Source organism: Chiloscyllium punctatum, chromosome 41 (genome assembly GCF_047496795.1).
Source record: "Chiloscyllium punctatum isolate Juve2018m chromosome 41, sChiPun1.3, whole genome shotgun sequence".
NCBI lineage: Eukaryota > Metazoa > Chordata > Chondrichthyes > Orectolobiformes > Hemiscylliidae > Chiloscyllium > Chiloscyllium punctatum.
Window position 1 is genome coordinate 51,720,597 of NC_092779.1, and position 20,727 is coordinate 51,741,323.

Consider the following 20,727-nt stretch of genomic DNA (forward strand, 5'->3'; position numbering starts at 1 on the left):
CAGTTGACGTGACCTAATTCAACTATCTCCAGACACGATGACCCACTCTAACCACCTATTTCCTATCGTCACTCACCTATCTATTCACTCTCCATTGACCCAGTTACATTCAAATGTGAGGCTGAGCTAAGATTCACTGTAGCCCCGGTCATTTACCAGCAGATATCATTTGTTCCCTTTTCTGGGCTGCTTCGTCACAGCATTAATATGGAGGCAGTTAGATCAGATGACTCCCCTGCATAGCCAGCTTCCTGAATCTGTTTATGATAATCTTGGCAAGGTCCAGGAGCAGGCTAATGAGCAGATCTTACAACTTGTTTGCCCTACTCCATGGTGAGTAGCCAAAACTCAGGACTATGCAACTGATCTACGTCCCAAGGCTGAGAAACATACCCTTAAAGTGGGGATGCAACCTACCATAATCTATGTAGATGAAACACTTACTCCACAAGGCCACAGAAATGACAGAAGGGTGTATGTGTATAAGTTGTAAAAGGTTGTGGGACAGGTTAGAAAAGTAGTATGTACATAATCCGAAGCTGTATAAGTAAAGGTACAGGATACAAAGTGAAGGAAGTTGTGATAATTCTGTATGAAACTCTGGTTGACGTAAACTAGGGTGTTTGTGTCCAGTTTAGGGCACCACAGTTTGGAATAATCTAAAGTTAGTAAAGGGGGTGTAGAAAAGATTCTTCCAGGGATGAGGAACCTCAGTGAAGTGGATGGATTGAATGTGCTGGGGGTTGTTCATAGAACAAAGAAAATTACAGCATGGGAACAGGCCCTTGCACCCTCAAAGCCTTCGCCAATCCAGGTCTTCGAACTAAACCTGTCACATATCCATAGAATCCCTACAGGGATTTTCCAGGAATCTGTTTCCCTTTGCTCCATGCCCATTCATGTATCTGTACAGATACATTTTAAATGATGCTAGTGTGCTCACCTCTGCCACCTCCACTGGCAACGCGTTCCAGGTTCCTACCACCCGCTGTGCAAAGAACTTTCCTCGCATATCTCCCTTAAACCTTTCCCCTCTCATCTTGAACTCGTGACTCTGAGTAATTGAGTCCCCCCCTCCATCATCCCCCCCCCCCCCACCGGGAAAAAGCTTATTGCTATCCAACCTGTCTTTACCCCTCATGATTTTGTAGACCTCAATCAGGTCCCCCCTCAACCTCTGTCTTTAGAATGAAAATAATTCTAATTTACTCCATCTCTTTTCGTAGCTAGCACCCTCCACACCAGGCAACATCCTGCTGAACCTCTTCTGCATCCTCTCCAAAGCATTCACATCCTTCTAGTAATGTGGTGACCAGAACTGTATGCAGTATTCTAAATGTGGCTGAACCAAAGTTCTATACAACTATAACACAAACTGTGCCAACACTTGTACTCAGTGCTCCATCTGAGGAAGGAAAGCATGCCGTATACCTTCTTGACCACTCTATCGATCTGCGTTGTCACCTTCAGGGAACAATGGACCTGAACACTCAGATCTCTTTGAACATCAATTCCCCCCCCCCCCCCCCCCCGCAGGGCTTTTTCATTTACTGTATAGTTCGCTTGAGAATTGGACCTTCCAAAATGCGTCACCCTGCATTTGCCTGGATTGAACTCCATCTGCTATTTCTCCACCCAACTCTCCAATCTATCTATATTCTCTTGCATTCTCTGACAGTCCCCTTCACAATCTGCAACTCCACCAATCTTAGTGTCATCTGCAAACTTGCTATTCAGACCACTATACCTTCCTCCAGTTCATATGTATATCACAAACAACAGTGGTCCCAGCGCGGGTCCCTTTGGAACACCGCTGGTCACGGTTGTCCATTTTGAGAAACTCCTTTCCACTACTACTCTGTTTCTTGTTGTCCACCCAGCTGTCTATCCATCTAGCTAGTTCACCCTGACCCCATGTAACTTCTCATTTTCCATCAGCTCACCTTGGGGAATCTTATCAAAAGCCTTAGGGAAGTTCATGTATATAGCATCTACAGCTCTTGCCTCATCAATCAACTTTGTCACTTCCTCAAAGAATTCTATTAAGTTGATAAGCTATGGCATTTTCTGCACATAGATCCTATCCTTTAGTATCTTTCCAGCAGCTTCCCTACCATTGATGTTAGGCTCACTGGTTTATAATTATCTGGATTATCCTTGCTTCCCTTATTAAACAAGGGGGCAACATTAGCAACTCTCCATTCTTCCGGGACCTCACCTGTGTTCAAGAATGGTGCAAAGATCTGATAAGGCCCCTACTATTTCCTCTCTCACTTCCCTCAGTAACCTGGGATAGATCCCATCCAGACCTGGGGACTTGTCCACCTTAATGCCTTTTAGAATACCCAAACTTACTCCATCCTTATGCAGACCGGACCAAGAGTACTCAAAGATCTAACTCTAACCTCAACATCCGTCATGTCCTTTTCCTCAGCGAATACCGATGCAAAGTACTCATTAAGAATCTCACCCATTTTCTCTGACTCCACACATAACTTTCCTCTTCTGTCCTTGAGTGGGCCAACCCTTTCTCTGTTAGCTTTTTGCTCCTGATATAAGAATAAAAGGATTTGGGATTTTCCTTAACCCTGTTTGCTAAAGATATTTCATGACCGCTTTTAACCCTCTTAATTCCTCTTTTCAGATTGGTCCTACTTCCCTGATGTTCTTCCAAAGCTTAGTCTATTTTCAGTCCCCCAGACCTTATGTTTATTTTTTCCTCTGAGCTAGTCCCACAGTTTCACTTGTCATCATTGGTCTCCTAATCTTGCCATTTCTGTCCCTCATTTTCACATGGATATGTCTGTCTTGCACTCTAGTCAACCTCTCGTTAAAAGTCTCCCACATTATCAAATGTGCATTTGCCTTCGAACACCTCCTCCCCAATCCACATCCCCCAGCTCCTGCCGAATTTTGGTATAGTTGGCCTTCCCCCAATTTAGCACTCTTATTTTAAGACCACTCCGAACTTTGTCCATGAGTATTCAAAAGCTTACAGAATTGTGATCACTATTGCCAAAGTAATCCAATACTGAAACTTCAACCACCTGACCAGGCTCATTCCCCAACAGTAGGTCCAATATAGCGCCTTCCGAATTGGACTATTTACAGACTGCTCTAAAAAACCTTCCTGCATGCTCCTTACCAATTCTGCTCCATCTAAACCTCTAACACAAAGTGAATCCGAGTTAATATTGGGAAAATTAAAATCTCTCATCAACACCACCCTGTTGCTCCAACATCTTTCCATAATGTGTCTACATATTTGTACCTCCACCGCACGCTCGCTGTTGGGAGACTTGTAGTACAGTCCCAACATTGTTACCCCACCCTTCCTATTTCTGAGCTCTGCCCGTATTTTCTCACTGCTCAAGTCCTCCATAGAGCCCTGTTTCAGCATAGTTGTGATATCCTACCTGACCAGTAATGCAATTCGTCCATCCCTTTTACCCCTCTCTCTATCCCGCCTGAAGCATCTATGTCCTGTGATATTTAGTTGCCGATCTTGCTGTTCCCTGAACCAAGTCTCAGTAATAGCAATAAAATCATACTCCCAGCTACTAATCTAAACCCTAAGTTCATTTGCCTTCCCTATTACAGTTCTCGCATTGAAACAAATGCACCTCAGACCACCTGTCCCTTTGTGTTCGTCATCTGCTCCCTGCCTCCTCTTCCCCATAGTCATGCTGACTTCATTAGCTAGTTCCTTACAGGTTATAGTTACTACCTCTTTATTGTCCACTAACTTCCTCATTTGGTTCCCATCCCCCTGCCACATTAGTTTACACACCTCCTAACAGCGTTAGCAATCACACCCCCGAGGACATTGGTTCCAGTCCTGCCCAGGTGTAGACCATCCAATTTGTAATTGTCCCACCTCCCTCAGAACCAGTCTCAATGTCCCAAAAATCTGAACCGCTCCCTCGTGCACCATCTCTCAAGCCATGCTGCCTATTCTTTCATTTCTACTCTGACTAGCACGTGGCACTGGGAGCAATCCTGAGATTACTGCCTCAGAGGTTCTACTTTTTAACTTGGCTCTTAACTTCCTAAATTCTGCTTGTAGGACCTCATCCCATTTATTCCCTGTATCATTGGTGCCTATATGACAGCTGGCTATTCACCCTACCCCTTCAGAATGTACTGCAGTTGATCTGTGACATCCCGGAGCCGTGCACCTGGGAGGCAATGTACCATTTGGGAGTCTCATTTTCGACCACAGAACCATCTATCTACTCCCCTTACAATCGAATCCACTATGACTGTAGCCCTTCCACTCTTTTTTTTTCCTGTCCTTCTGTACAGCAGAGCCAGGCATGGTGCCATGAACCTGGCTACTGCTACCTTCTGGTGAGCCATGTCCCCCAGCAGTATCCCAAATGGTATAGCTGTTTTGGAGGGAGATGACTGCAGGGGGTACCTGTACTGCTTTCATGCTCTTTTTCTGTCTTTTGGTCACCCATTCCCTTTCTCCCTCAGCAATCCTAATTTGGGGTGTGACCAGTTCGCTAAACGTGCTATCCACAACCTCCTCGGCATCATGGATGCTTCAAAGTGAGTCCATCTGCAGTTCCAGAGCCATCATGCGGTCTAACAGGAGTTGCAGCTGGACACACTTCTTTCACATGAAGGAGTCAGAGACATTAGCCGGCACATGAGCTCCCACATTGAACAAGAGGAGCATAACACAGGTCTGGGATCTGCTGCCTTTTTAACTCTTAAGCTTAAATTAGTCCAACTATAACATCAAATAATAAATAAATGAAATAAAAAAATTTATACCAATTACACCACTTACCAGAACACGATAAAAAAGTAAAAGAAAAACCGTACCTTATCAACATACTAGAGTGTTTTGTTTGGTTAGAGGAGGGTGGGGGTGGGAGACATTACATATGTAGTGTCTCTGGTTTAGCCACTGTCCAAATATATCAGTTCAGTCACCTTCCCAGTGTGCAATTCGATCGCTCCGACTCAGCTCCTCGCTCTCATTGCTCCCGCTGCTGCTGCAAAATGGAGGCCACTGATTCCACAAGATAAGCAGTTAAATGGGAAATTTACCTTACCAGCAGCCTCCTGGTCCTCATTCTCACCACTCCTGCTGTGCAGCAAAACGGTGCTTGGAAAATGAAAAGGATATTTGTTAGAGTTGGGGCTAGTTCATGATTTGGTTAATATTATTTGTGGTACCCTGGATTTTATAAACAGGAATAGAGTATAAAAGAAAGGACAGTTTTTTAAAAATCTATAAAATACTGGTTCAACATAAACTGGAATTTTGTGTCCATTTCTGGGCATCCCAATTTAGGAAGGATACGAATGCATGTGAGAGGATGTAGAAAAGATTGAGGTTCTGGGGATGAGGAGCTTTATTTCCTTAGATTTGAGAAACTTGTGGTGTTCTCCTCGACAAAGAGATGATTAAAGAAGCAATTGGATGGAATTGCTTAACATTTTGAGGTCATGGGTTGGAGTAGATAAGGAGTAATTTTGTATTGGCAGAAGGATTGAGAACCGGAAGATATCAATGAAAAGTGATTGACCAAAGAGACAACACTGATATGAAGAAATTTAAAAAAATATATAGTGGATGCTTAGGATCTCAAATGCACTGCGTGATTGAATCACACTTTCTAAAAGATAAGTGGACAATTATCTGAAAAGGCAATATTTGCAGGGCTACGGAGAAAAGGCAAGATGTGACTTGCTGCAGCAGGAAGTTTGTGGGCTGTAACCGTGCTATGGTTCTTTCCGCTGGTGGGGGAGTCCTGAACTTGGGAACACGATTATAGAGTCGTAGAAATGTACTGTATGGAAACAGACCCTTCGATCCAACTCGTTCATGCCGACCAGATATCCCAACCCAATCTAGTCCCACCTGCCAGCACCTGACCCATATCCCTCCAAACCCTTGTTATTCAAATACCCAACCAGATGCCTTTTAAATGTTACAATCGTACTAGCCTCCACCACTTCCTCTGGCAGCTCATTGCATACGTGTATCACCCTCTGTGTGAAAAAGTTGCCCCTTAGGTCTCTTTTATATCTTGCCCCTCTCACCCTAAACCTATGCCCTCTAGTTCTGGACTCCTCCACTCCAGCGAAGAGATTTTGTCTATTTATCCTATCTATGCCCCTCATGATTTTATAAACCTCTATAAGGTCACCCCTCAGCCTCAGGTGCTCCAGGGAAAACAGCCCCAGCCTATTCACCCTCTCCTTATAGCTCAAATCCTCCAACCCTGGCAATATCCTTGTAAATCTTTTCTGAACCCTTTCAAGTTTCACAACATCTTTCCAATAGGAAGGAGACCAGAATTGCATGCAGTATTCCAACAGTGGCCTAACCAATGCTCCTGTACTTAATACTCTGACCAATATAGGAAAGCCTACCAAATGTCATCTTCACTATCCTATCTATCTGCAACTGCACTTTCAAGGATCTGTGAAACTGCATTGCAAGGTCTCTTTGTTCAGCAACACACCCTAGGACCTTACCATTAAGTGTATAAGTCCTGATAAGATTTGTTTTTCCAAAATATAGCACCTCACATTTATTGAAATTAAACTCCATCTGCCACTTGTCAGCCCATTGGCCCATCTGATCAAGATCCTGTTATAATCTGAGGTAACCTTCTTTGCTGTCCACCACACCTCCAATTGTGATGTCACCTACAAAGTTACTAACTATACCTCTTATGCTCACATCCAAATCATTTGTGTGAATGACGAAAAGTAGTGAACCCAGCACCAATCCTTGTGGCACTCCACTGGTCAGAGGCCTCCAGTCTGCAAAACAACGCTCCATGACCGCCATCTGTCTTCTACCTTTGAGCCAGGTCTGTATCCAAATGGCTAGTTCTCCCAGTATTCCGTATGATCTAACCTTGCTAACCAATCTTCCATGGGGAACCTTGCCAAATGCCTTACTGAAGCCCATATGGATCACGTCCACCGCTCTGCCCTCATCAATCCTCTTTGTTACTTCAAAAAACGCAATCAAGTTTGTGAGACATGGTTTCCCACGCACAAAGCCATGTTGACTATCCCTTATCAGTCCTTGCCTTTCCAAATACATGTACATCCTGTCCCTCAGGATTCCCTCCAACAACTTACCCACCACCAACATCAGGCTCACTGGTATATAGTTCCCTGGCTTGTCTTTACCACCCTTCTTAAAGAGCGGCACCACATTAGCCAACCACCAATCTTCCAGCACCTCACCGATGACTATCAATGATACAAATATCTCAGCAAGGGGCTCAGTAGTCACTTGGAGCTTCCGACAGAGGTCTAGGGTACACCTAATCAGGTCCTGGGGATTTATCCACTTTTATGCGTTTCAAGACATCCAGCACTTCCTCTTCTGAAAAAAGGACATTTTTCAAGATGTCACCATCTATTTCCCTCCATTCCATACCTTTCATGTCCTTTTCCACAGTAAACACTGATGCAATATACTCGTTTAGTCTCACCCTATCTCCTGAGGTTTCTCACAAAAGTTGCCTTGCTGATCTTTGATGGGCTATATTCTCTCTCTAGTTACCCTTTTGTCCTTAATGTATTTGTAAAAACCCTTTGGATTCTCCTTAACTCTATTTACCAAAGCTATCTCATGTCCCCTTTTTGCCCTCCTGATTTCCCTCTTAAGTATGTTCCTACTGCCTTTATACTCTTCTCAGCATTCATTTGATCTGTTTTGTCTATACCTGACATATGCTTCCTCCTTTTTCTTAATCAAACCCTCTATTTCTTAGTTATCCAGCATTCCCTGCACCTACCAGCCTTTCCTTTCACCCTGACAGGAATATACTTTCTCTGGATTCTTGTTATCTCATATCTGAAGGCTTCCCATTTTCCAGCCATCCCTTTACCTGCGAACATCTGCCCACAATCAGCTTTTGAAAGTTCTTACCGAATACCATCAAAATTAGCCTTGCTCCAATTTAGAACTTCAACTTTTAGATCTGGTCTATCCTTTTCCATTATTATTTTAAAACTAATAGAATTATGGTCGCTAGCCCCAAAGTGCTCCCCCACTGACACCTCAGTCACCTACCCTGCCTTACCGCCCAAGAGTAAGTCAAGTTTTGCCCCTTCTCTAGCAGGTACATCCACATATTGAATTAGAAAAGATTTTTGTGCTCACTTAACACTATGGCGGTCCCAGTCTATGTTTGGAAAGTTAAAATCCCTGACCATAACCACCCTATTACTCTTACAGATTGCTGAGATCTCCTTACAAATCTGTTTTTCAATTTCCTTCTGACTATTAGGGGTCTATAATACAATCCCAATAAGGTGATCATCCCTTTCTTATTTCTCAGTTCCACCCAAATAACTTCCCTGGATGTATTTCCAGGAATATCCTCCCTCAGTACAACTGTAATGCTATCCTTTATCAAAAACACAACTCTCCCTCCTCTTTTGCCTCCCTTTCTGTCCTTCCTGTAGCATTTGTATCCTGGAACATTAAGCTGCCAGTCCCCTCCATCCCTGAGCCATGTTTCTGTAATTGCTATGATATCCCAGTCCCATGTTCCTAACCATGCCCTGAGTTCATCTGCCTTCCCTGTTGGGCCTCTTGGATTGAAATAAGTACAGCTTAATTTATCAAGGTAAAAACAATGACTGCAGATGCTGAAAACCAAATACTGGATTAGTGGTGCTGGAAGAGCACAGCAGTTCAGGCAGCATCCAACGAGCAGTGAAATCGACGAAATCGGCAGAGTGGGAGGGGGAGTTGAACATGCCGAGGACATGGAGGTCCTGGGCCTCCTTCACCGCCGCTCCCTCACCACCAGACGCCTGGAGGAAGAACGCCTCATCTTCCGCCTCGGAACACTTCAACCCCAGGGCATCAATGTGGACTTCAACAGCTTCCTCATTTCCCCTTCCCCCACCTCATCCTAGTTTCAAACTTCCAGCTCAGTTACTGTCTCCTTGACTTGTCCGACCTGCCTATCTTCTTTTCCACCTATCCACTCCACCCTCTCCTCCTTGACCTATCACCTTCATCTCCTCCCCCACTCACCCATTGTACTCTATGCTACTCTCTCCCCACCCCCACCCTCCTCTAGCTTATCTCTCCACGCTTCAGGCTCACTGCCTTTATTCCTGATGAAGGGCTTTTGCCCGAAACGTCGATTTCGCTGCTCGTTGGATGCTGCCTGAACTGCTGTGCTCTTCCAGCACCACTAATCCAGCTTAATTTATCAGTCCTACCTTGTTCTCTGAATTATCTCTGCCTGCCCTGACTGTTTGACTCACTTCTTTTATCAAATGTACCAGTCTCCGATTGATCTCTTTCCTCATTATCTCCCTGCACCCCCCTCCTCACTTACTGGTTTAAGTCCTTCTGAGCAGCGCTCTGAAATCTCCCTGCCAGTAGATTAGTCTCATTCCAATTCAGGTGTAATCCGTCCTTCTCTTGAAGTTACAGAATGAGGGATACTCAATTAAAATTGAGACCAGAAGGTTGTGAATGTCTGGATTTCTCTACCCTTGGGAGCTATGGAGATTGGATGTCTGCAAGTATTTAAACAGGCAATAGATTTTTGAAAGATTGGGGAGTTGAAAGCCATGAGGAGCTGCTATGCACAAGAAGTTGAGTCCTGGTGTAATTCAGCCATGATGTTGTTGAATGCTGGGGCTAGTCTGAGGGGACAGATGACTTACCTTTGCTCAGATTTCTGATCGTTTTAATGTTTTTGCGAAATTTAGTGAATAAAAATAGATCTTTCATCTTTGAATCCATTTCAACGACTATGGCACACAATATGTTGCCAGATAGGATTGCAAATTAATTATCTCCACTTTTGATGTCCTGCAATATGAAAGTATATGAATACTTTGAAACATTCCCTTCACCCTTTTATGATGTGGAGAAATAGCATGATTTAAAAAACCCACCCCATCTCACCCCTCGCCCTCTCAGACCATCATTTCAAGATATTGTTAATGAGGCTCCTGTGTCCACAGGTGTGGAAATGTTTAACAATCATCCCAGCGATGTAATAGGACTCTTTTTGACCTGGAACTCCCAGCCTATCTGTTAAGTTATTCAGACCAAACTTTTTCATTTGTTTCCATGTTTAAAATCATGGTTTCCTGAAGTAGCATAATATCTTAAAAACAAGATGTCATGATCCGAATCCTATTCACCGTAAAGTTATTCATTAGTACCAAGGAAGAGTGCAAAGTTTAGGTTTTTAAAACACAGTTTTTGCATTAATCCATTACTACCCAAATTCATAGGTGTATCTAAACTTACCTGTATTGAATGGAATAATGCATATTTGAACTCTTTCTTTGACCATAACTATGATTTTTGTGAGACTCAAGAGGTTAACACCCATTTGATTTGATCCCATGTTGGGCAATCGAAGCTTCAATGTTATTTTTTGAAAAAAATCAAACTCATTTTATTCAGATTCTCTTTTATAGTTACAGACCTACCATAAGTAATATGAAAGGCTGCATGTTAATCAGATTTGAACTTCTATGAAAATATTGCATGCTTGCAGCCATATGCTTGCTTTCTGTATTTCATGAATAAAACAGGAATGGGAACATCATCATGTATATTTCATTTAAAGTGCCCATATTGGAATTTTCATGTGGATAGACAAATTTGCAAAAAATAATTACATTTCCAACCAAAAGAGAAAATGCTGGAATATCTCAGCATGTCTGGCAGCATCTGTAAGGAGAGAAAAGAGCTGACGTTTCAATTCTAACTGACCCTTTGTCAAATTATATTTCCATCTTTGGAATAAATATCATATCAAATTGATTACATAGTAACATTTTTCTATTTTAAAGATGTCTTTCCCTCAGTATCTTACTTGGTAAGTTATTTTAGATTTTTGAACGAATTTGGTGTTTGTGAGACATTGAATTTCTTTCCACATTCCTTTGCCTTTATTCTCCAAATCACGCCTTTAGTTTCTGGCTTCAGAACTTCTAGCTTGTTGCTCCCTCTAATGCCCTGTGCAAAATAGTTGTTTGTGGTGTGATGACCATAACTGAAAATGATAGAAAAGAAGAATGTTGCAATACTGTACTTTGCAATCCAAGCACTAAGTACTGAAGAATTCGTTCATACTACATTGAGCTTTTGGGAGGAGACTTAGAGGAAATTTAGCAATTCAGCAATTATCTTCAAATCTGTACTGTTTCACAGCTGCACTCAAAGGTGAGGACTTCCCAGTGTTTTACTTCATGAGCATTGCACATGTGCATTATGTATGTTACTTTAGTCACCCTATCTAAGCTTGCCTATCTTTTAACTTCTAACAAAATGTGGTTCCATGAAAACAAAATATTTCACATTTGCTTGCAATTCAATACTTGTTGTGTGACAGTGAACATTAACTACCATGGAACTACCAAGGATTTTAATTTTCCTCTTACTCAGCACAGTATGGAGATTAAATTGAAGAGACTCTGAAAATGGAGAGAGTTCACAATGCATAAATTAACCAACTGAATAACCTTGAGCTGCCTGCTAATTGAGTTGCCATAGATGATAATACATGATGTGTTCAATGGCTGCATGCATTTGCAGGGGGTCAACCAATATTATTAAATTGGACTAAAGCTAGCATGTGTTCTGAAAAAGTCGGTGCATCATGGCTGAAGCAAGTGCTGGGATTCAGTTCTCAACTGATTCTGACATAGAAAAGAAAAAAGATTGCTTAATCATAGGAAAGCAAGGTATTGCTTAACTAGGAGCCAATGAAGGTCAGATCCACAGAGGTGTATGGGTCCACCCCTATCCACTCCTCACATCCTCATCTCTGCCTCCTCGCCCATGCACTCCTAACTTGCCTTCAGCTTCTGCTCCCTTCATCTGCATTCCTTTCCTCTTCATTTTTTTCCTCTCCATCTCATCCTCATGCCCCTTCATCCCTTTTCTAATTTGTCATTTCCCATCTTCCTTCCCTGCACCTCTATCCTCTTCCCTCTTTAGCCCCACCTTCCTCTCTTCTTCCACTCCCTCCTTTCTCTTTTCCTGACTGTTTTTACTCTATCTTGCCACTCCCCTTTCTTTGCAATGACCGTTCTAATGTAGCAGTGTACTGGAAACTGAGAGTTGTTAGTGGTACCTCCAGTAGCAGTTTGAAAGAAATATAGAAGTACAGAGCTATGCTCACTTTTGCAACCATTGGCAGTGTAGACATTGCTTTTTTGAGGTAGGGTTTGTGGCTGTAAGATTGTCAGATTTCAGTAAGGACTTTCTCAGGGTATTGAGACAACTCTGACGTTGTGGAAAGTCAGCAAGGAATTTTGCTCCCTGAACGTCCTGTGCTAATATGATCTGCTGAGAGACCTTTTGCTTACTACCCCATCCCTCAATCCATTTTTTAGTATTTACTTTTGAAATGTTGGTGTCACCGGGTAGACAAATATTTATTGCCTGTCCTTGAGAAGATTGTGTTGATCAATGTGAGGGTCACTCTGAGGGTCTGCAGTATTCACAGCATGACAGAAATCACTGTTGTTCACAGATTTCAGAGATCAGTGCAGAAAAAAAAAGTGGGAACATTGGTGGTAAGTTTGCAAGCAGATGCAGTCCAAGTGGTGATGATGCTCTCATGGGACTGTCAGGAAGTGAGTTCCAGGATCATCATCCAACGCTGATGAAGGAATGGTTTGCGACTTAGAGTGGAAGTTGGCAGGAGAGACATCACATTTGATTGTTTCATGAGTTAGAAGTTGTATGTTTTGGTGAGCTCAAAGCAATAATTAGTGCTGTGCATCTTATAGAAGTATACATTGCAGCTGCATCCATGAATCATTTTAGGCACAGAAGTGGACTATTACGCACTTGGGATGCATGACAGCTATTTGAAGAGCAAACTGATCATTTGCATTCGCCTTTTCTATCTCTAACTGCATGGGATTACTTAGTACCAAACAGGTGGTGAACAACAACTACAGGAGTTTCCTCGATGTTAAATCACTCTGATACATATCCCAAACAATGGGGAGTGTTCCATTCAACCAGATGGTATTGAAAATACTCACATGAACTGTACTGGGTCACTTTCCTTAACAGTCATATTCTTATCAGCACGTTGCCTAGTTCAGGATGACTTGCTATGTAGTTCACACAGACCATCGCTCCTTCACAACAACAAGCATCAAGACGTGGCTTGGCTGGTGGTGAGAAGGGCTCTGCCTGTGAGATCCTTCATGCACGCCCGGACTCTCTGCCGCACCGCACGCTGCCCTCGAAGCGGCTGCCGGGGGGGGGGGGGGGGCGAGACTGTCACACACCTCCTTCTGGAATGTGCCTATGCAGAGGAAGTCTGGAGAGGAATGCAGTGGTGCTTGTCGAGGTTCGTCCCGAGCAGTGCCGTGACGCGGGACTCCGTGCTCTACGGCCTGTTCCCCGGGACTCACACCGAGACGAACATTAACTGCGCCTGGAGGATCATCAACTCGGTGAAGGATGCTCTCTGGGCGGTCCGAAACCTGTTGATCTTCCAGCTGAAGGAGTTGACCCTGACTGAGTGTTGCAGACTGGCACATTCCAAGGTCCAAGACTACGTGTTGAGGGATGCGCTGAAGCTTGGGGCAGCTGCCGCCAAGGCGTGGTGGGGAAAGACCACCGTGTAAGATCGGCCTGCCTAAAGAAGAACAGGGGGCCCATGCGGACATTTTTTGGGCTCTGTGATGCCTCAGCTAAATAAATGCGTAAGATTGAGAAATGCACAGAACTGTATATGACAATGATAAATTCGAATCTGTGTTTGTAAATGTGGACATATGTATGGCATGACCAAATGTACAGACCATCAAATCATTTTATGAATAAAGTATATTTTTGAAATAAAAATAAAATCGCTCCTTCACATTGGCCTTTGCCTTCCTGTCATCAACAGGCCAAGAAAGATGGGAAGAAACTTACATTTGAACAGTTTAGTGAAAATGCACCTAGCCTTTGATCCCATCATTGTCACTACACCTTTTGATAAACATACAAAAGAACCATCTCCGTACTTTTGTGGTGCCTTTCACAAAGCTGTTTGCACAGCTGTCCCTCATGACTGCTGACCATGCCATTCCTAAAGGTACAGAAGTCATATAGTAATCTTGATATAACCGAGCACCTCATCAAGTTTCTCTCTGCTGCATGCTGTTCAAGAGGGGAGGAAATTTAAAGCAGAACATAGTATCACTCATTCCTTTTGGAAGTGCTGAAGCCTGATTTGTGACTGTGAAATAGCCAACAAATCACCCGAACTAAATCATTCTCCCTGAACCAAGTTGTCAGTCATCTGTTTCATGTTTAAAGGACACCTTTGCAAAAAAACCAAACCACATAATCTGTAGTGAACTAATAAAATGCCTGCAGAATAGACTATTCCTGATGTCCAAGATCGCAGAATTGGTATTAAGGCAACTAAACATGGCAGAACATGAGGGATTGACAGTATTTCTTCAAGATTCTTGAAACAACTTGGTCATTGTGCTTGTGCTTGGTTTATTCTGTTCTACACAAGAATCATCAGCTTAAACTTATCCTTAAATGTTTGGCATTTTACAAACATCATTACTATTCCAAAACCCAGTGATGTTCTTTCAATGACAGCCAGCTATTTACCGATTTCACAATGCTCTGTGTGTTTTAAGATCTTTGAGTGTCTTCTGTTGCAGTACATATCTTGAGAAGTATAGACCATCCTCAATATTGACCAAGCTGATGTTCGTAAGCATATGCGAACACTTTTGGCACTTGAGCAACTTCATCAAAAATGACTTCCAAAAGAAGCTGAAGACGTGTGGGCAGTTCTGAGGAGCATTAGCACCATAATTCAATGTGGCACACTGGCCTGCTGTAAAAATAATCCTAAGTGATTCCAACTTTAATTGAGACAGTTGTTGAAATATTTCTTTGCTATGGAGTATTTGGAATCCCCCTTGAATAAGGGAGAAGTCTGTGGAAAACACTGATCCATGGCCACTACAGGGCTGAGCACTGTGAGCATTGTTCAATATACAATATACTCTATGTACTTGAGTCGTAGTTGATCTCCTGTAATAGTTGGCTCCCTATTTTTGGCCAAATAATTTGGAATTTTCCATATATCTCATGTAAAAGTCGACCCTAGTTCTGCACAGATGACAGATGAACGTTTATGAGTCAAAAGTGGAAAAGCACAGCAGGTCAGGCAGCATCCGAGGAGGAGGAGAATCGACATTTCGAGCATAAGCACATTGCTGATAAAGGGCTTATGCCCGAATCGTCGTTTCTCCTGCTCCTCTGATGTTTATGACTTGCTGTGCTTTTCCAGCACCGCACTCGATTCTGACCTCCAGCATCTGCAGTCCTCACTTTCTCAATGTTTATGAGTCATTGTGCCGGCTGTCACATCCTGCTCCAGCTTTCCAGTCTGCCGATTGTCCGCTTTGCTCCCGGTCTTCCAGTCCGCTGGCTGTTGTGTTCTGGTCCGGGTTTTCAGAATTACCATAATTCTTTTTTCCTCTTTATTCATTTAAAGATTAATTGGGCTTCTACTAGTGATACGGTATGAGTTTCAGCCCCTCAAAAATAGTATCCATGTAATAGTCAACCCCATAAATTTAACCTTAAAAAGTAGTCAAAAACATTTGACTATTACTCGAGTATATAGGGTTAGCTGTCAACAACTGCGTTCTGCAAATTTATCTCTGCTAATGTGATCGCTTATGCCACCCAAGCTTCATCCCTCTGGACCCTGAATCACACCCTCAATGAAGACATTACGGAGATGAAAATCTGCTTCAAAACATGGCATCTCCCTTTGAATCCATCTAAGACCTTATCCCATGTATTCCACCATGGTAATGCTAGTGGCAAAATAGAATTGCCTGTCTGGGGATAGTTAAAGGCAAAAGCATCATTTGAATCCAACATAGTTGGGAGTGATTCTTGATAGGGCTTTATTCTGAAAGGAACATCTGGCCAAAACCAGAGACATAATCAATACAGTTGCTGGATCAAAGTGAGTTGTCGCTGCCACAGCACTCTGAATCACAGGACATACCGTATCATACTCTGCAGTGAAATACTGTGAGCCTGTCTGGTAGGTCATACACAAATCTTGATGATGTTGAATTGAATGCAACAATTCAGAAAGTACCTGGAACCCTTTCTGCAAAACCTCTCCCCTGGCTTTGTGTTCTCAAAAGCACCACTCCTCCACACATCCGTCGACTGACAAAAAGAAACCCAGCAGCTGGTTTAAACCATTCATGTTGCACCTTGCTTAATCACGACAGGACAGTCTTGTCAATCCACCCACTGACTGCCTTCCTTCTTAGCATTCCATATGAGGCAATTTTCTTGAGAAATACCCAAAAACAAGCATCTTTTGGACAAAGGAATTGGAAACGTGAGAAGTTACCAACAAATTCCTGATGACAAACCCCATCTGTTGAATGTCGGGCTTTGAATGACCAAGGTAAAGGGCGTCTTGTTAAACAGGTTTGGACAAGCCAGGTTCAGTTTAATTAACCTTTTGTGCAATTTTACAGAGCCATAAATGATGCTTTACATTATTGTGGAGTTTCCCCTCCACAAACTAAGAAAGACTAATCATGTTAAGTGGTAGAAATAAAGCATAGCTAATAATTATAGAAACAGGCTGTAAAAGCATTACATTTGTAATCTTAGATTACTTGTTTCTCATTTCAACTAGTACTTTTACATATAGTCTGATTTTACACACAATCCATTGTTAGCTACTTACAGTCCACATGAATAACCAACAATTTTAGGAGCTGAGCTTCTCCCCATGTCCTTACCCAAATCTCCACATTCCAGATCTTGTTATCACATAATTTGCTATTACATTTTTAGCCAGTAACAGACATTATTTATAGTTATTCATCCTCCTAGCCTGACCAACTCTTTATCTGTCCAATTCTTTGGGCTCTATCTCCACCTATTGGTTACTCATTACACCCCCCGTGCTCCCCCCCAACCACCTCATCTTCTGTATAAAAAACATTTTTCCTAGCTACCCTCAGTTTTAACAATGCTCAAAAATGCTCTATCTTTTATGTGCATTGTGGATGCAAGAGCAAGCCAGAAGCTTGAAATTTTGGAACCAGTAACACATCTCCTCCTCGTTGATTCCTCAGAGCTTGTCTATCATCTGCAAACCGTAGGTTGGAAGTGTGACAGTGCACTCCTCACGTGCCTGGGTGTCTGCAACTACGACTATTGTCTAGAAGATCAACAGTATCTAGAATGAAGCAATTTCTTAGTTAGCATCCCATCCACCACTTTGAACACTCATTAGCTCCACCACCAGGTCACAGTGGCAACAGTGTATACCATCTACAAGATGCAATTCACAACATGCCAAGTCATCTTTGACAGGGACTTCTATGACCGGACGTGCAAGTATGACAAATGTATGGGAATGCTGCCACTTGCACATTCTGTTCCAAGCCACGCATTGTGCTGACTTCACCATTCCTTCAATATTGTTGGCTCACAGTTGTGCAAATCCCTTCCTTAATAGCACTTTTTGTATGCCTGACCATATGTACTGCAGTTCAAGAAGGTGGCTCACCATCAGCTACTCGAGGGTGACTAGGGATGGACAACAAATGTTGGGGTGCTCATATCCAATACAAGAATGAGTAAAATCTCATTATTAAACACTTGACTATTGCGTATTGAGTATACGCATGAGTTGATTCTTATGGAATCTGCTAGTTCATTGCAATTTCTCACTGTAGTCTGAGCGTATACATTACATGCTACAAGTGATCTTGTTTCCTTTCAAAAATTCCTTCATAATTGGAAGTGCCACTGTTGTTTGGAAATATGGGCTATAGTATAAAATGTATAAAGTTGGCTGTAATCTCCATCTTTGCTCTCACTGCTGGTTTTGAATTATGAAGGCAACTCAACAAAATTTGTCAGTTCTTCCAAATGAATCTTTAAATTTGAAAAATTAACTTTCAGTTACATTTGAAGTAAGAATTTCTGATACATAAAAATCAGTAAAGTCTGTCATGACACCATACATCCCTCTTTGTGCCTTGATGTATAAAAGGAATTTATATACCTAGACTGCATTTTCAATTTTGGAACCAGTGCTAGAATGGAAAACAGCACTCTAGACCGGTTGTGATATAGAAGTGCTGCTCACTGCAGTTGCAGACCATTTGACAACTCATTTACATTCCATGAGATATGCAGTATAAAATTTGGTGATCTGGCTGTGACACTATGCCTGTCGTCAACCTGCTTCTAGGATTTTACCAAGCAGCCTCCTTGTACTTGGGTCAATTGAGGCCCGAATGTGGTCAAGCAGTGCCACTTACGGACCTCTTCCCAGCAGCAGTATAGATGCTTCCCAAGTAATGTGGTGAGGCCAGAGTCAAAACGTGTGGTGCTGGAAAAGCGCAGCTGGTCAAGCAGCGTCCGAGGAACAGGAGAGTCGATGTTTAGAGCATAAGCTCTTTGTCAGGAAGCACGTTCCTGTTGAAGAGCTTCTGCTCGAAATGACAACTCTCATGCTCCTCGGATGCTGCCTGATCGGCTGTGCTTTTCAAGCACCACACGTTTTGACTCTGATCTCTAGCATCTGCAGTCCTCTCTTTCTCCCAATGTGGTGAGGCAATGAATTATTACCTCGCAGCTGCGTGAAAAAGTCCTTTTTGAGGAGAGAGGACTTCTTTCCCTGGTGGTTGAACCTATCTGTGCATGTCCCATGCTGGCCTCCTGATTCCCATCTGCCAGTCTGCCCTTGCACAAGCCCCTGACCCACAACCTTCCTTAAAAACATGCTTCATTGTTGATAGTTATTGGGAACTGGCTGCAGTGGCCACTGCAGCCATCACTCCCAGTTGCTGTTGAGGTTAGAGATTTGCCTTTTATTTGGCTGAGCTTTTTGTCCTAATTAGTGCTCAGACAAGCATAAAATCAGCTTGTGACTTCAGTGCCACACAGAGGTGGACCTAGTTGCTACTTCTAAAGTTGGCCTGTGTATGACTTCATCTGTTGAATCTAAACAAAATGGGTGGTGGAGATCATGTATAAGACAAAAATAAAGAAATAAAAGAAGTGTCATAATAGAGATGCAAATTCTTATAACATTTAGAAAGTGTCAAAAGTCATCCTGACATTAACCAAGCCTGATGAAGCCATGGGAGATGAAGTATCGGCAAAGAGATTCAAGGTAACTATTAGAAGTTGAAAGCTGATAAGGTTGACTTGGTGTTCAGTGTAACATTTGTGAAGGGAATTACTGTCTCCTACTCCAAAGTCCCATCGCTGTAGGTCAAAATTATATTTCTACCATTTTACTTGTTTTGCTTGAAATGGACTAATCACTTAACTTGCTCAAATGGACTGTTGAACAAATGGATATTCATTACAGTTGCTGCTGGTTTATACCTGGTGTCAGGTAGATTGTAATTTTGCTAAATGTAATTCTGCAATGTAGATCCCTATATATCATAAAGATAAAAATGGCATAAAATACTAGAAACCAGTCTTTTCAAGTCATGTAACACCACTAAAATTTTATTTTTATTCCCTTGTGTTTTATTCAGCATGATATTACTTTCAACAACTATTTTTGTAAAAGTCAGTTATGACTCAAAAGAGTTTTTCACAAAAGTTTCAATCAAGTCACGGAACTAAGTTCACAAAAAACACAAATCAATAAATTCGAATGACTTGCCCACTAAAGAGTTATACTTATGTGATATGCAACTATATGAGTTGGAAAATTTTGATGTATTTATTTGTTCAATGCTTTACCAACTATTAGTAAATCAGAAGGTTTAAAATTGAAAGAATGAGTAAGGAATTATTAAATTCGGCAATCTTAAATAGCAGTACTGAAAAAGGAATACAAGAGATGCTGATGTTTTCACATAAATAAGAAATTTCCTGACCTTCACAAGCAACAAGTTGCTTTTTTGATTTGAAATTGCTGAAAACAAATATGATGTGACTTTTCTTTTTGATTTTGTTTGAAGGTCATTCTGTGAGGCTACTGGGTCAGAAGAAGGATAAGGGTAAACGTTTGGGGGGAGCCAGACTAGATTTGCCAAAGATCAGGAAAAACCCGCTGATAGAAATTATTTCTGTGAACACTGGGTAAGTTTCTTTAAAGTATGCACAATACTTAAGGATGCAATTTTATTTTCCAGTGCTCTGGCGCATCAGTTTGTAATGCGAAATATTCCATGAAGCATGTGGCATGTTTGAAATTGTATAATGGATTTTATGCCATTTGTGAATTTTCTTTTGTAATTTTTTTATCAAATTAGGTCAGTACGAATTTTCAGCCATGAGGAAATATACTTCAAGATAATTTTCCTTGAAACATGCTGCTCAACTTGGTAACAAATTTAGTGACCCTGACTGTGGAATTAAACCAACAATACACCAAGATTTGAAAGCATTTGTTATGGAACTCTGATCATTTTTGAAAAATTATTTGCTTTTCTTCTTTAATTAGTCATTGTTCGACAGAGATTGGTGCTGGGTCCACTTTTGTTTGTCATTTTTATAAATGACTTAGATGAGAACATGGTTGTTAGTAAGTTTGTGGATGATACCAAAATTGGTGAGAGAGTGGACAGTCAAGAAGGTTATCTCTGATTACAAAGAGATTTTGATGAGTTGATTCAATGGGCGAAGGAGTGGCAGACGAAATATAATTTGGAGAAATGTGAGGTATTGCATTTTGGTAAAACAAGCGG

General features: G+C 42.0%; 1 protein-coding gene across 2 annotated transcripts in view; it reads left to right on the top strand.

Annotated features, from left to right (window-relative positions):
• The window catches only part of cdkal1 (CDK5 regulatory subunit associated protein 1-like 1), a 600,053-nt gene that overhangs the window by 147,561 nt on the left and 431,765 nt on the right, over window positions 1–20,727 (top strand). For both annotated transcript variants that reach the window (XM_072560914.1, XM_072560913.1), the window contains exon 7: window positions 19,999–20,119. In XM_072560914.1, coding sequence (XP_072417015.1) covers window positions 19,999–20,119 — 121 coding nt within the window. The remainder of the gene's footprint in view (window positions 1–19,998; window positions 20,120–20,727) is intronic.